General features: G+C 42.9%; 1 protein-coding gene across 1 annotated transcript in view; it reads left to right on the plus strand.

The window, feature by feature from the left end:
* Nucleotides 1–17,278, plus strand: part of LOC148538279 (beta-2-glycoprotein 1-like) — a 66,192-nt gene that overhangs the window by 24,098 nt on the left and 24,816 nt on the right. Inside the window, exon 3 of the mRNA XM_088457388.1 lies at nucleotides 15,317–15,505. Coding sequence (XP_088313514.1) covers nucleotides 15,317–15,505 — 189 coding nt within the window. The remainder of the gene's footprint in view (nucleotides 1–15,316; nucleotides 15,506–17,278) is intronic.

A 17,278-nucleotide genomic window follows, 5' to 3' on the forward strand; every position in this document is an offset into this window, starting at 1 on the left:
AGTGAATCAGATGTAGTGGATGCATATGATTGTCTCCGTTAGTGCTTGTATAAATCATACAGCTGTGAATGACTCCTGTACATCGAGTAGTGGATCACACGTCCTTAAAGCATATGCGTGCACATGATACTTTCTTTAATTGAAAGAATGCATGTTGTTCATATTCATGGCAAAAAATACATACACCGATTACAGTAATATGCATAACGGTGAATTCAAAACTGTGGGGGAGGGGGGAGGGGAAAATTATATTGGGAAAGAGAATGCAATAGAGAATATAAATGTGATATATAATTGTAAATAAAAATAAATAAAAACAGGGGATAAAAATAAGGAGAAAGAAGGAGAAGAAAGGGAAGGTGGGGGAGGGAGGGTAAAACAGAATGAGGAAAGGAATAGAAATAGGGATGGTTAGGGGAAATTCTCAATAATAGGGGATGTGTACTTATCAATGCATACCCTGAAATATGTATGCTCCTAATCCTATGTTGGGATTGATCACTCCCACCAAAGTGTGGTGAAAGGTATTGGAGGGTATTGTTTATAATCATCTGTGTCCCCTGTGTGGTATTGAGGATGTCTCGATCAGACTTGGAACGTTGTGTGAAGTAGACTATCTGATTATATGGTAGTGTGTGATCACATCACCATATGAATACTCTAATAGTAATTGTATGATCTTATTAATAATACGCAGTTATTAAAATCTACATTAATGCCTTTTGGTGTCATGGTCTTCAGAGTGAAAATCCACTTCATCTCCTTCTTATCCAGATGATCCATATGGTTTCCACCTCTCCAATTTCTGCCGGGTTGTTCTATGGCTACAAAATAGAGATCTGATGGGTTGGATTTGTGTACCTCTTTAAAGTGTCTGGAGACACTGTGGTTATCATATCCAATTTTGATGTTGCGTATGTGTTCATATATTCTGGTCTTAAGAGGTCTTATGGTCCTGCCTATATATTCAAGCCCACATCCGCACCTAAGAATGTACAGTAGATGACTCCCTTTGTCTCACATGTCATATGTTGTCTGATTTTAAATGTCCTATTTACCGTGTTTGAATGGAATTCTAGTTGTTTCTCACTAATTTCTTATTAATGTCAGGGGCTTTCCTAAATACAACATCGGGTATAGGATTTAGGATTTTACTGAGGTCATTGTCTTGTAGAAGAATATCCCAGTGTCTTCGTAATATCTGTTTGATTTTATTTGCTGACATGTTATATTGTGTGATGAAATACAAATGCTCTGTGTTCCCTTTATCATTGTTCACTTTCTTTTCTAATAAAGTTTGTCTATTTAATTTTGCAGTCTCTGTAAATGCCTGTTTAACAAGTTTTAGGATCATATTGTTTTTCTATGAATTGTTGACTAAGTTCCCCTCCTTGTATGGTGTAATCCTCTATCCTCGAGCAATTCCTTCTAATACGTCTAAATTGGCCCTTAGGGATGTTATAGAGCCATGTTTTGTGATGTTCACTGGATGATGGTATATAACTATTAACATCTACACTTTTTCTATATGTCTTTGTATGTATCTCGTTATTACTTATAAAAATCTCTAAATTCAAAAATTATGTTTTGTCCAGGCTGCTCTTGGTAGTGAATATAAGGTTCTGATTGTTGTTCTCCATGTGTGCTATGAATTCCTGTAATTATGAGTGTGTCCCTTTCCAGATAAATATGATATTGTCTATGTACCTCCGCCATAGGATGAGGTTCGTGCCAAAGCTATGTTTACTCCAAATGTGGGCTTCCTCCCATTTCCCCATAAAGAGGGTTGGCCATAGCTTGGCGCAACCCTCATTCCATGGCAGTCCCCATTGTCTGCAGGTAAAAAACATTATTGAACCAAACATAATTATGATGTAATATGAACCGAATGATGTCCAAAATGAAATGATTTGTATAGGGTCCATGTCTGTCTTAGTTTATAAATAGTACTGCGTGTTTTCTATTCCTTGTGTGTGGTCTATGATACTGTATAATGATGGCGACATCGCTCATTACGAGCCAATAATCTGATTGTCATTCTATTGTTTGAAGAGTAGTGAGAATATCTGTTGTATCCCTGATGTACGAGGGAAGCGTTTTGACCAAATCCTGTAAGAAAATGTATCCGCATATTGAGAGAGATTGGCTGTAAGTGACTTGATCCCTGAAACTATCAGACGTCCTGGTGGGTTAATGTTGTTTTTATGAACCTTGGGCAAATGGTAGAAGACTGGTATTATTGGATGTTCATTATGTAGAAATGCAAACTCTTGTTTTGTAAGAATACCATATCTCTTCCACGTTTGAGTATTGTTTCCAAATCAGCCTTATAATGAGCAGTGGGGTCTTGTTTGAGTATGAGGTAGGTGTTTGTGTCACTCAATATCCTAGTTGACTCTTCCATGTATTTGATTTTGTCCATTACCACTATGTCTCCCCCATTTATCTGCTGGTTTGATGATTATATGGATCATTGTTTCCAATTCTCTTAAGGCTTTATTCTCTTTATTGGTTAGATTCCATTTACGCTTGGTATTGTGTTCATCCAATAATTCAATGTAGTTTTGGTGTGATGACTCTTTAGGTGGCTGGGTGGTAGAATTTTGATGGTGGATTGAGTTGTGTGTGTATGAATTTGTTCCCATAGTCTCTATTGTCATAGTTTTGTATAATGGCATTGTTGCTCGAAATATTTTTTTCAAAGTTAATTTTCTCGTGAATGCTTGTAAATCGCAATAAACTTCAAATCTGTTTGCTGATTTAGTGGGTGCAAATTTCAGGCCTTTAGATAAAACTGACTCCTGCTCTTTGGATAAATCCATGCTACTTAGGTTAAAGATGCACATTTTGTTTTGTGTAGTTGTAGTAGATATTAAGCTAGAGTCCTGTCTTGCTGGGTTTTTTTTGTTGTGTTTCCCCCCTCTGCATCCTCGTCTAGTTCTGTGGTTTTCCGTTTCGTGTTCATTATGGGTGTTCTCAAATTCCCTAATGGTTCTGATTCGCAGGTCCTTCGATCTACTTCCAGGTCTAAAAAATTGGCTTCCCATGTTTGTGTATTGGTGTCTACTGTTGACTCCAGGTTCTGTGTTTTAATTTCTTCTAGCGGTCTTGTCGCTATTGTATCCATGTGTGGATCAATGTCAGATTGTTGTATATTATGATGTATGGCAGTATTGTAAGTTCTCTGGGTAGTTACCCAGCCTTGATCGAATGATAATCTAGCTAGTTGGTCATAAACAACGTCATCTTCTATCTCATATATTGAAAAGGATATGTCTTCCGAATCTTCTGCTGTAGAACTTATGCTTATTGAGGTGTTGTTCGAATGCTGTCTTAAGGGTTCTCTATGAATTTTGGTCATATACTGTTGATACGTAAGACCTGTATCTTTGTAGAAATGGGTGATATGATCTTCCTTTCTGTTAATCTTATTGTCCCTGCTCAAAACCCTTTGAGTCTTAAATGATGTTTGCCATATTATTCCAGATTTGTTGTGATGTTTCGGATCTGGATGTAATTTATTATCAGTGGTTCTATGTCCTCCCTTATTCTTATTTCTTGTTTGTGTCAATGTGGATTCCTTCTGTTTAATTTTGTTCTGTTGGTCTCTCAGTATCTTTTTAATTGTTGTCTGTATTAGGACATTTTCTTTGGTGGTCAATCTATTTTTGGAAATGTCTTCTAATTCTGAGTATCCTGCATTGTCCTTGTATGGAGCTAATGATGCATCTACGGAATTAATTTGGGTGTTCAAATTATAAAGATCCTCTATGTGTTTACTGTTTAACAGTTTAATCAATTCTATTGAGCAATCGTGTAGTATACAATTCCATTTTCTCATGAAGGAGTGATCTTCTAGATGGTGTGTGGGTCTCTTTTTAATAGTTATACCCTTGGGTAAAAGGTCATGTTCAATGTACCATTCCAATATGCATTTGCCCCACCATATGCGAGTTTCTCTATGTATTCATTTTTCAAGACTGGTGAAATGATCATAGAATTCTGAGGGGGGTATTGTAGGTAAGTTTTGTTCTATAATATTCAACTCTTTTGTGACCCTATTTTGGCGGGTGTTTCTAATATCTAAGATCCCCATACGTTATATTGTATGTTGGTGGGTAGTACAATGCTGCTGGTGTATATCTAGACAATAGATAATTTGTGGTCACTTAATATGTATCCACCAGCGCAATGGGTCCCCAACAATGCGTCGGAAGCAGCTGGGCACAGAGTTGTCCAAACTCAGGAAATTAGAAGTATAAATAAGAGTGGTGTGTCCAGCGCTAACCTTGTGATTGTGTAATGTAAGGAAGCAGGAAATATATTATGATATAGATAAGAAAGAAGCAAAAAGCAAGTATGTTAAAAAAGGGGGGGTTTTAATGAAACTAAGTATGAGGTAAAAAACAAGGAGTCACAATGCTTCCTTGTACAATGTCCAAGTGTCCAGTATTGTAATAGTAGATCTTTTAGGATATGACCTATATTGTATACATGGGTTATAAGAGAGCTCCTTTATGGTGCCTCTTTCCGTAGTACACAGGGGTGTCTACGTGAACCTTGTTTGCAAATATAATTGTACGACTGCGGCGAGGGGAATGCCCCTAAATAAAGGGGCAATGTCCTTCCTTTGTGTCTGGGTTGCAGGTTACATAAGGTAACCCTTTGAGGGGGTCCCTTTCCGTATGACACTTGTGCCTACGTCTCCATCTTAGCACTATGGTGACAACCCGTCTTCCCGTATTGGCATGTGTAGTCTCCAATATGATGAAAATCAAGGAGAGTGCGTCCTGTGCGTATTAGTGAAGAGTGTGGGTAAACCCTTGATCTGGGCGTACCTACCGTATGAAAGATCCACCGTTATGCATATTACTGTAATCAGTGTATGTATTTTTTTGCCATGAATATGAACAACATGCATTCTTTCAATTAAAGAAAGTATCATGTGCACGCATATACTTTAAGGACGTGTGATCCACTACTCAATGTACAGGAGTCATTCACAGCTGTATGATTTATACAAGCACTAACGGAGACAATCATATGTATCTACTACATCTGATTCACTATGACATCATAAGGAGGAGGGACAGAGATATACGCCCACAGATAACCCCATTGGTGGACCAGCATTCAAATATCCAACTGAACACATCAGGTGTAAACTTGAGAAAGGCCGATAGGCTGAAATGCGTTGTTACCACACGTGATTCACTTGCAGCTACCCAGCACACATGTGAGCACCTGGACGGACGACACAGGGAGCCGGCGCACACATGCATGTGGAGACTGTCATCCATCCTGGCTAACAGGCACCCTGGAGGAGGAGCGGTGACCAGAAGCCGCGTGTGTCAGCAGGAGGTGATCTGAGACGCCGTGCCAGTGAAACAGAGCATACTCACGGTAGGGACAGGAGTGTGGGACGCCGCCCCTGTCTTGCACTGTTATTATACCCACGTTGCCACACCATCACATTTAGTAAGGGGATGTATGATCTTTCATACGGTAGGTATGCCCTGATCAAGGGTTTACCCACACCCTTCACTAATATGCACAGGACAGCACTCTCCTTGATTTTCATCTATTGGAGACTACACATGCCATTATGGAAAGATGGGTTGTCACCATAGTGCTAAGAGGGAGACGTAGACACAAGTGTCATATGGAAATGGACCCCTCAAAGAGTTACCTTATGTAACCTGCAACCCAGACACAAAGGAAGGACATTGCCCCTTTATTTAGGGGCATTCCCCTCGCCGCAGTCGTACCATTATATTTGCAAACAAGGTTCACATAGACACTCCTGTGTACTACGGAAAGAGGCACCCTAAAGGAGCTCTCTTATAACCCATGTATACAATATAGGTCATATACTCCAAGATCTACTATTACAATACAGGACACTTGGGCATTGTACAAGGGAGCATTGTGACTCTTTGGCCCTCATTCAGAGCCGTACGCTCTGAGCAGAGCGCACGCTCTGCATGAGGGCCGGGCTCCATTTTCATGGAGCGTCCTCCTGGACGCTCGTATAGCTGTGGGTCACCACCCACAGGCTATACGAGCGTGCATTTTGATGGCCGAGATGGTCGTGACCATCGCGACCATCGAAATTGCGAGCCGGAGCCTGCGGTTGAGGTTTTCAATCGCAAGCTCCGGAGTGATTTTGGCTCTATCAGAGCCAAAATCACTCCCACTGACATCACTAGTGATGTCAGTGGGCCGGCTTCTGACGGGAGGCGTTCCCGTGGGAACGCCCCCGTCAGGGAGGCACGCCCCCGGCACGCCCACCAAAGGGGGCGTGCTGTCAATCAACATTGACAGCACGCCCCCTTTGATCGGACACAACGAGCGAAGGAAAGTCCTTCGCTCGTCGTGTCTGGCGCATGCGCACGACGGAGCTCCCTCCGTCGTGCGCATGCTCAGTGCAGACCATCGACCCACTTGCGAGCGGACAGCTGCTCGCGAGTGGGTCTGAATCAGGCCCTTTGTTTTTTACCTCATACTTAGTTTCATTAAAAAAAAAACTTTTTTTAACATACTTGCTTTTTGCTTCTTTCTTATCTATATCATAATATATTTCCTGCTTCCTTACATTACACAATCACAAGGTTAGCGCTGGACACACCACTCTTATTTATACTTCTAATTTCCTGAGTTTGGACAACTCTGTGCCCAGCAGCTTCCGACGCATTGTTGGGGACCCTTTGCGCTGGTGGATACATATTAAGTGACAACAAATTATTTATCACATATAAAAATTGTGTAAAAACTAAAATTAACATTCGGGTACAATAAATATCTCTGACCCTAATCAAACATATTTTCTAAACATATATATATTGCATACATCCTAATCTTGTTAGTATTAGATTCATCCAGGGCTGCCATCAGAAATTGTGGGGCGCAGGACTGACAAAACAGGTGTTTGTGCAACTCAAGCCCCGCAGCATCTCTCCAGTACTAGCCAATCCTCCATCTGTCTCTGTCAGCCTGCCCCCCTCTTATGTCTCTGCCAGCTAGTCTCCCCTTATAGCTCTGCCAGCCAGCCCACCCATTATCTCTGCCAGCCAGCCGTCCCTTATGTCTCTGCCAGCCAGCCATCCCTTGGAAGGTAGCTTGTGCCCCATGTAACCCAAAGGGCAACATCTTGTATTGGAACAACCCTTCTGGTGTCGAAAAAGCTGTCTTTTCTTTGGCACTCTTAGTTAACGTCACTTGCCAATGCTCTTTGGTTAAGTCTAGAGTGGTTAAATACCTGGCTGTTCCTAGCCCTTTCAATTAGTTCATCCACCCTTGGCATTGGGTAGGCATTGAACTTTGACACACTGTTCAATTTTCGGAAATCGTTGCCAAAACGTACACTCCCATCAGGCTTTGGAATAAGTACAATGGGACTTGACCACTCACTATGCGATTTTTCAGTTACACCCAGTTCCAACATTTTTTAAATTTCTTTAGACACTGATTCTCTTTGGGCTTCTGGTAACCTATAGGGCTTTAGGTTAATCTTAACCCCTGGGTCAGTGATTATGTCATGTTTAATGACTGTGGTTTTGCCCTGTACATCTAAGAACAAAACCCTATTTCTGATAGAAAAATTCCTTAACTTCCTGCTGTTGAGCTGTCGACAGGGTTTTAGCTATTGTCACTTCAGGAACCAAAGGCCCTAGGTTTACTGGAGGGGCCGCGACGGCTGACAGAGCTGCTCTATCCTTCCAAGGTTTAATAAGATTTACATGGTATAACTGTTCTGGATTTCTTCTCCTAGGCTCAATGACAGTTTTATAGTGACTGGACTGCCCCTCCCCTGTCTCCTTGGCATGTCAAGTAATCCCCTTGGATGTCTCCCATACAAAAAATCCTGGCGTACTGCCATGTGAGGACATGACAATGGACTATCAGGGTCTATGGATTTACCACCAATCACTTTTACATTTTCCCTGGCTTTTACCAGAGTAGGGTCATTTAACTGCTCCACTTCAAAGATCTCTTTTCTGACCTCAAGATCAGACAGACTATCAACTGGCTTAACAAGACTTCCCACCTCAGTATTCTCTGGTTCACCAATCATGCTAGAAAAAGGGAACTTCTCAAACTCGGAAGAAACTTCCCTTGCTGCTGCTTCAGCAACCTTCTCAAATGGGTCGGGGTTATTTACTTCGGTAACAAATCGGCTTTCCCACAACTTCCAGAAGTGAACGAAGTCTCTCCCCAACATTATATCATACCTCAAGCCATGCACCAAACCCACAGAGACTATAGTGGAACCACACTGTGTTTCTATGTTCACGGCCACAGTAACATAATACCGAGTATCCCCATGTATACAGGTCACACAAACAGCTTTTCCCTTGCGCTTTAAGGGGTTCACCAGTTCAGCTCTCATAAGTGTAACCAGGCTGCCAGAATCTAACAGAGCCGCTACTTGATTGCCTTCTACAGTACTCTTAAACATTTGCTTATCTGCTTTAGCCTGTCGGTCAGCAGTACAGGCAGGCTGTGCAAAGAAAGACATTCTGCGGAGGACATAAGCAATATCACATTGCATAGGTTCAGAGGTGAGAGGACAATTAGCAGCAATATGGCCCAATTCACTACATCGGAAACATTGTATCATATTATTTTCAAGTCTCTTATGGGGTAAGAACCTTCCTTTGCCTGGCTGGCCTATCCCCAGGTTCCAAACCCACATTCTTAAGTTCATTCCACCGCCCAGCACCCTTCTCCCCTGGAACAGTCTTACCAGTAGTCATGGAAGATCGCCGTTGCAGAATCGGGGCCCGGTGGGACATACTCAACAGTTCCGCCACATACCTCTCCACCAGTTTGACTAACTGGTCTGCGGACTTAGGGTCTGCATGGCTCACCCACTTGCGCAGAGATGCAGGTTGCGATCGCAGATACTTGTCCATCACGACTCCATGATCTGCGGTCCTGTCAGCGTCTCGGGCTGTAGCCATTTCGTGGTTAGATGGCCGAGGTCATGCATCTGTGAGCATGGAGGCCTTTGAACTACCAGCGGTGGACTCATTGGGCCGAACAAATGAGGTGACTCCCAAGCGAGTTAGGATCTCCCGTTTTAGCTTTGCATAGTCCTTGGCATCAGCCAGGCACAAGTCATAGTAGGCCTTTTGTGGTTCTCCAGACAGGAAGGGTACCACAAGACTTGCCCACTGTTCCTTGGGCCAACTCTCCCTTTCTGCGGTTCTCTCAAAGGCTGTAAGATACGCTTCCACATCATCACTCTCGGTCATCTTTTTCAGAAAGTGACTGGCCCGTATGGGGTGAATGTTGTTTGGAAGTCCAGTGGAAGCATCTCCAGACCGGACTAATAGCTGTTGCACCACTTCTGTTAAGGCCTGGCAGGCTTCCTCTATGGTCACTTGCAGAGTTCTGGTAGTTTCCTGCTGAGCTCTGATAGTTTCTTGCAGAGTTTTGTTAGATTGGAGCAAGGCCTTAACAATGTTAAGGCCTCCATGTTGTCTTTAGGTGTAGGTTTGTAGCAAAACCTGGCTTCTCTAAGCATCTGTCGACGCCACCTTCATGGACTTCACAGAACATGAGTTGATGTCCAACACAACAAATTTGTGTCTGTCACTTTAAATTTTAAATGTAGAACATTTCCTCTTTCTGCATTTCCAGTGTGCAATGCTCGCATTCTCCACCAATTGTGATATGATCGGGGTAGGGGTCCCTCTCCTGGGGTAGATGGACACCTCCTTACACACAGCAGCCAGGAAAGCACTCCAGTCATGGGTTTTCGTGCAAGCTGGTCGGCGCCAGTTTTTATTGTGCAACACCAACAGTCAAATAAACAAAACATAAAATAAATCCTAACCCGTCTGGCCTCTAACTAGACAGTAAATTCCCTCACTAACTGAACACTAAATAAACTCATGTCCACAGTACCTTCTGGATTGTAGCAAACGGTATCTCAGAGCAAGCTAACCTGTGGGCCTGCTCTCCCAGGTATGAGACACTGCATCAAAACTCTTACACAGCTATATTGAGCCACTTCCAGGTGTAATCCCTAATTAGCCTGCTCACAGGCTGAAAGGCCTAATACCTGAAATGGCCTTGTGTATGGAGCCCTCACTTCTCTCTCGCATCCACACCCCCAGGATCCATTCTCCTGCTATTACCAAAAGCTGACACTCAGATCTGTTTGTAAAACAAACTCTTCCTGGGGGTTAAAACACATATTACAGGAATCTGGGACACAAATACACGCCATCCCTAACTTCTCCAGTGCTTCTATCACAATATATTAATTATAGTATGTGTTGAATCTGTAGAGATCGGTGTAAATAAGTAATACAATATAAAGCAAACATGGAAACATAAATAAATAATACAAATGTGTGAATAAATAATAGAATGTAAAGTGAAAATGGAAAGAAAAGGCTGTACAATCCTGGCAGTTGTCAGGATTGTACAGCCTTGTCAGTTGTTGAGTAATATTCTTCTTGTACGTACAACTATAATGTGTATTTAATAATTTGTTCAGCTATCAAATTATTGAATTAATTTCACACAAATAGCATGAGTAGGGTGAGAATAAATAAACTAAGTAATTAGAAAAGGACCATCGTAAATCAGATGAAGTATACGGAAATCTGAAATCCTGAAGTCTATTCTCTTTATTAAGGCATGAGGGTACTGTCTCCTTTTTTCTTTTTTGAGCTATATATTTTTGACAGGAACCGGACCTGTCCCCCTGTAAGACACACCTATAGAATAATTTTTTCTGGTGTCCCTCTTAAAATCATCCTTTGCTTTTTATGTGTATTCATTACCCTGGATTCAGGATTTCATAGAGATTTGTTTGTTTATTGTCATGGATATATTGTGTTATTAAAATTAACTTTTTAACCATGAAAGTTCGCTCCACTTTGGATTGAAAGATACCTTGATGGGAATGTATTTACCAACAAACCTGTGAGTAATGGTACGCAGTGTCCACTTTTAAGATCTAAAGACACCTTGATAAGTATTACTGGTGTGCATACTATGTGAGTGAGGTGCGACTCAGCAACAACATTTAAAATTTCTTCTGATATAAAAGATACCCTATATAAAAAGGAAATGCACCTTTGCCAACCCTACATCTGTCATGAGATCATAAAGATACCTATATATGAGTGTATCCAGCCTCTGCTGAGTGAGTCTGGGTACGCCCTATATGTTTTTCCTACAGTATATCCTTGTTAACAGAGCTTACCTATCCCTATTTAGTGGGCATAGATAAGTCTCCATCAAATATTTGTATCAATATACTCCTACGGAACTACACATTGTGATTTATTTTTTCTTTTCATACGCACATGTGAGGAGAATTCCAAGATGAAGGCTTTATGAGAGGAACTAACAAGGGAAAAAAATTCATAATAACTATGGATAAGTATATTTATTTTTCCACTATTTACCCTAGTGCATCTACAGGTAGCGCCCACACCTTCTTCCATACTGTATATTTACTAGTATCTAGATCTTTTGGGATAGATCATTGTTAGGTGTGGAGGGCAGCATCCCTATAGAAGTGAAGCGCCTTATTTAGAAAACCCTCAATTCCATTTTTTATAAGGTCTATTTCCTGTCAGTGAACCTTGTGAGTTACACAAGCTATACACTCCAATAGTGAAATGTCTAACTACAACACACACACATGCGCACACACATATACGCACACACACACACACGCACAAATAATAAGCACAATGATTGGAAGTTCAAGCACTTAACATTGTAAGCTTGTTTTGATGGTTGGTACGAATGAGAAACACGTCCCTTGGTAGTGTAAGAAATTTCATGGAAGAATTATGGCTGCCAAAAAGACTCTGAATTATGAAGACAAATCTCCATCCTACTCCTGCTGTATCACAGATAGATAATCCATGCTACTGTCCACTGTGTGTTGGATAGACAAATATTATATATTCTCCAGCACAGTTCTCCTATTTTAAATGAATGCAGAAATATCAATGTGTTTGCTTCACTTGTCTGTACTTGATACAGTGACCACTGGATAAGGATCTCTTCATCCCTGTCTTGTTAGTAGATTCCCCTCTCGGATCAGGGACTGGCTTTCCCAAGGGGTTAGCTCCACAACGCTCTTCAACTTGTCTTTCTTCCGCACACCTACACTGGGACCTGCTCTCCAGCTACAGCAGGGGTTGGCTGTCCTGCCTATCAGCTTCACCGTGTCCATCCTCTGGATATCACACTCCCAGGCAGGTCTGACTCTACTCTATTAGTCAGCCTCCTGGCTCTGATTCCTCTATGCTCACACAGGGACCTAGTTTAGTGCCAAACCAGCTCCTTTTAAAGACTCTGGGCGGGATGTACTAACATTGTGCGGTACATCCCGCCAGTCACCGCATCCCTACTGATCACATATGTACTAACATATGCGATCAGTACCGCAAAGGACAGCTCTTCCGATAAGAGCTGTCCTTTGTGATCAGCGCTGCTCCCTGGACTTCCGGGTTTATGACCCGGGAGTACATCTGCGCAGGGTGATGCGGCGGCCGCGGGGCATGCTGGGAGGGATCCAATCAGATCCCTCATTCCAGCGTGATGCGGTAGAATCCCATAGACTTCTATAGGGTAACAACCCTATGCGTCGGAGTCCCGGCGGCCACCCAATAGTAAATATGGAAAATGCTGTAAAACCCCGAAAACAGGGTTTTTATCGCATTTTCCATTTAGCACATTCCGGATTCTGCCTCACATTTTCATGCCAAACCCGGCTCCCTATAGGCTCTGCCTTTTCTCCCTCAATCACTCCCTGAGAACTCCTAGAAGTGGCCAGGGGTTCTGTTACTGACTGTACTCCCTGCAGTGAGCATCCATCTTGAGTGGCCCATGCGTAACTACAGATGTGTCCTCATATACCTAGTGTTAATGCACCTATACAGAGCGAGACACCCAGCGCGCCAGCCACTCCGTGAGGTGTATTTGCATTGCAGATGCAGCAAAACACCACTCAAAGTGTGCAGAGATACTGGGCTGTGACTGTAGCTGAACAGTAACTAGTTTTAAACATGTATAAAGTCGCTGATGAAGCACAACTGAGTTTGGCGTGGCGTTGCATTGTTGCACGTCGTATACAGATTCAGGGGTCTCTTTACCAAGCAGTGTTAGGAGACAGAGTGAAAAGTAATAAGATGCCAGCCAATCAGCTCCCAACTGCCATCTCACAGGGTGTGTTTGAAAATGACAGTTGGGAGCTGATTGGCTGGCACCTTATCACTTTTCACTCTGTCCTCTAACACTGCTTAGTAAATAGACCCCTCAGACTCATTCGCACACAAATGTACAAGTGTCGCACATCAGATTGATCATTGCAAGCTAGCTAAGTAGATTTATTACTTCCAGTTGTTTTATATATGCGAATAAGATGCACATTTTGAGTGAGAATGACACTTGACAGGGCCAAGTCGCCCCGACCTGGCACGCTGAGAGGAGCTGTTTGGCATGATTGATGCCAGAGTGTATGAGAACACATCTGTAGCACCTTTGATCTCTGGCACATTACAGGCCAGCAGAGCAGGGGGAGCCAGAACCGGCTCCAGGTAGAGTAGAACCCTGTGCCATTGTTTGGCGCCCCCACACCCTACGCTGCGGGTGTCCAAAAGGGGCATGGTCTAATTTCCATAGACCACACCCCTAGATGACGCCATTTTGGGGGCATATCTGTATGGCACACCTCCTCTTTTACGTCATACTCTGGGCGAGCCCAGCACTCCTCCAGCAGCTGGGCTGCCTCCAGCCGTCTCTTTTCACGGAATGGACGCCGCGCATATGTGCACCACATCCTTTCAGCTTCACCAACACCGCTACGGCAGTGCCTAAGTATCCCCAACCTCCCATGGGACACTTTGGTCCTCAGATGGAACAGCTGGACAGTGCCCCAAAAACTATTGAGAGGGCTGCTTCTCCGTGGGGTGGCGCCCCTGTTAGGCTGCACTAGTCGAACACCCCCATAGCCCCTTCGGTGGAACTAAATAAGTAACATAGCATTTTCAGTTCAAACCAACACTCTTGCAACTACTAAACTGTAAGGAATAAGGACACCTACTATAGAATGGAAGAAAATGAAAAGTAATCTCAAATGTCACTGCCCTTTTTAAAAAATCAATGTGCCTTCATGTGGTTTGTGTAACTTGTTGGTGACTTCTATTATTAGTATATTTGTAATGTACAGTATGATAGAATTTATTGTGCCGCTATAACTCGTCTGCCGGAGTGTGGGAGTGAAAACTAGCTCCTCCGCCGATCCCCGCCAGAGCCCACAGAGCATCAGTCTAGTGCTGATGCGCTGCCTTACCTCTGGCCGGCCCCACTGGGCATATGAGAGATCTCACATACAGCCCAGAGCCCAGTAGCCACCGCAGCCAGGGACAGTGCTGTCCCTGATGTGGTTTTAGGCGAACGACAGCTGCAGCTGTCGGAACGGTCAGTGCCTCTGGGTGCCCCATCAGAGCACTATCTTGTAGATAGCAGTGACGTTAATGACAGCAGCGCACGCATAGCGTCCCTGTCATTTACCACCCAACCCCAGATTAATACATGGCAGGGAAGCGGTATCAGCGCACAAAACCTGTGCTGATACCACTAAACCCCTATATCAACGGGTGATGATATAGATCCTTAATTAGAAATATATGGAATTCCCAAAAGTACAGTAAAACAAATAAGCTTGGTCCATTCCAAGAGTAAGCAATTGGCCAATGTTGATGTTGGCGTGGCCCTGATTTGATCCTGATAATGATCCAGTCAGAATTTTTAGGCTCATTATTGGTAAATATGGTCAGAGGTCAGAGGTTTGCTGATAGCAGCCTGTCTGTGTGGTCATCTTCAGACCCCAATAAAAGATCCCAATGGCAACACATGTCCAATTTATCCAGGAGAGTGAGCAAATTAGATGGTGAACTTACAATCATAACAAAAGCTAGTGTCTTCATGGTTGCTATGGGTTACAGCCCTTCTGTAATATATGAATATACTTATCCTTATGGCATAGGCTTAAGGCATTTGGCCTGTATATGTTTGTGTTTATGTGCTATGTATGTACTTCATATATAAAGCAGAGATGAGCAGCTTGGGCCTGGCTTGGATCTTCCTGCCAAGTTCGGATAAAACAAGCAAAATGTCATCTTTGTCCATAAAAGATGACGTTTTGCATCACTCGGAGATTCGAACTTGGTGGGAAGATCCGAGCCAAAAACGGAGCCGCTCATCTTTAATATAAAAAGTATGTTTCTATGACCTTGTGTGAAGGTGAATAACTTAGCATATCTGTATGTTGCAGCCCGCAGCATCTGTCCATGGCCTGTAAGCATTGAGAATGCTGAGACATCTCTGAAGCAGGAAACAAGGAGCTTTGGAGATCAAATGTTAGTGCGCTGCCATATGGGATTTACAATGGCCAATGAGCAGGAGATGGCAGAGAGCCGATGCCAAGGGGACAAGAAGTGGAGTGTGACAGCGCCCTGTGACGGTAACAGCAATGTGACATGATTCATGTTTATTTCAGCACTGTAGTCCATGGAAGTGCTGTTCACATGTGGAGCCTGCCATGCTTCCCTTTTGCATTTTTAAACACATTACCAGTGGGAATGCTGGGAGAGAGACTTGGGTTTAACTGTTGTCTTTTGTCTGCCAGGAAGAGGGATCACATATTCCCACATGTATTCCCATTTATATTCCTATTCTGTAAATCAACAATAAATGCCCTTAAAAATAATCATTACTCAATGATAATATCTACTAAAAAGAATCAAAGTTACTTTGTGTTTTTTTTTTCCTTGTCTTGTTTATTTTATCATAAGATGGTACAGTATTTCCTCTCTCAAAATAAATAAATGAGCACACTCTTTGTAATGGGTACAATTCCATTTTATCATGACTCTATACTCAATGGGTGGCAGAGGTGTACAGACGTATGTTGATTTTTTTTTTTTAAGCTTATAAGGACAAATTATATATGTATTTGCTAATATGAGCAGTACAGTATATCATTTACAGTACTTATATTTATTTGCTAATATGAGCAATACAGTAGAAGTATGTAGGGTATATGTACTAAGGGCCTGATTCAGACCCGCTCGCGAGCACACAGTGCTCGCAAGCGGGTCGATGTTCCCCCACTGCACGTGCATTGCCGCCGGCGTGCGCGAGCCCCAGCGAACGACGGCAGCTCCGTTGCTCCAGGGCTCACTACAAGACGAGGCGGCTGTCGATGTTGATTGACAGCTCGCCCCATTTTGTAGGCGGGGAGGGGGGGTGGCTGCACAAACGCAGGCGTTCCCTTAGGAACTCCTGCCGTTTGTGAGCGGCCCTACTGACATCACACGTGATGTCAGTAGTGGACTTCCTGCTCTATTAGAGCAGGAAGTCCATTCGGGCTTGTGGGGGCCGAGACCCTCCTGCAGGGTCTCGACGCAAGCCCAATGGTCACGATAATCGCGACCATCGCCAGGCTGCTCACACTAGCTGTGGGTGGCCACCCACAGCATTGCGAGCGGCCTGGAGGCTGAAACAGAAAAAAACCTCCGATTCAGAGCGAGCGCTCGCAAACACCGAGCGCCTCTGAATCAGGCCCTAAGCCTGCAAATACTTATTTACACCCAAGATTCTGGGGGAGAGGGCTGCTGTAATTCAGGTAATTTGGAGCTATAGATCTAGTGAAAAAAAAAATCTCTAAGGTGGAATTACCCTTTAAATGACAATATAGCTGTATGTTTGCTGGAGAGTAAAATTGGTAGGCATCCTATTTTATGGGCTGTCAACAAACCCTGTGTCTAATTAGTAGCAGTTTCTAAAAACATAATTATGTCATGTACATAATGTGTCACTGTCTACTTATTCTTTACAAGCACACTTTGTATTCAATTAGTGTATTTCTCTATGTATCCATATTATTTGTGGTTATACTTACTTTAACCACTTAACTGACAATTTCTTCCCCTAAAACTGGTCAGAAATTGTCTGGGTTTGTTTTTATTTAATAAAGTTTAGAAAGTATTTTTTAAAGTTGATTTAAATGTTTTATAACCCTACCATCCCCCGTGTAAAAAGACCCTGTTTTTTGCGCACACAGTTCTCCTTCTCCTCTTCCTGTATCATTTTTTTTTTTGTATTATTTTAAGTGCCAAATTACTTTATTTTACCCATCCCCCACTGATAATACAGTAGTTGCTCCACTGGGGTATTACCACTACAGAGCGCAGCGAAAGTGTGTCAGGGAGGACTGATGATCGGTCCCACCTGC

This window comes from Taudactylus pleione, unplaced genomic scaffold (assembly GCF_031769625.1).
Source record: "Taudactylus pleione unplaced genomic scaffold, aTauple2 ptg000041l, whole genome shotgun sequence".
NCBI lineage: Eukaryota > Metazoa > Chordata > Amphibia > Anura > Myobatrachidae > Taudactylus > Taudactylus pleione.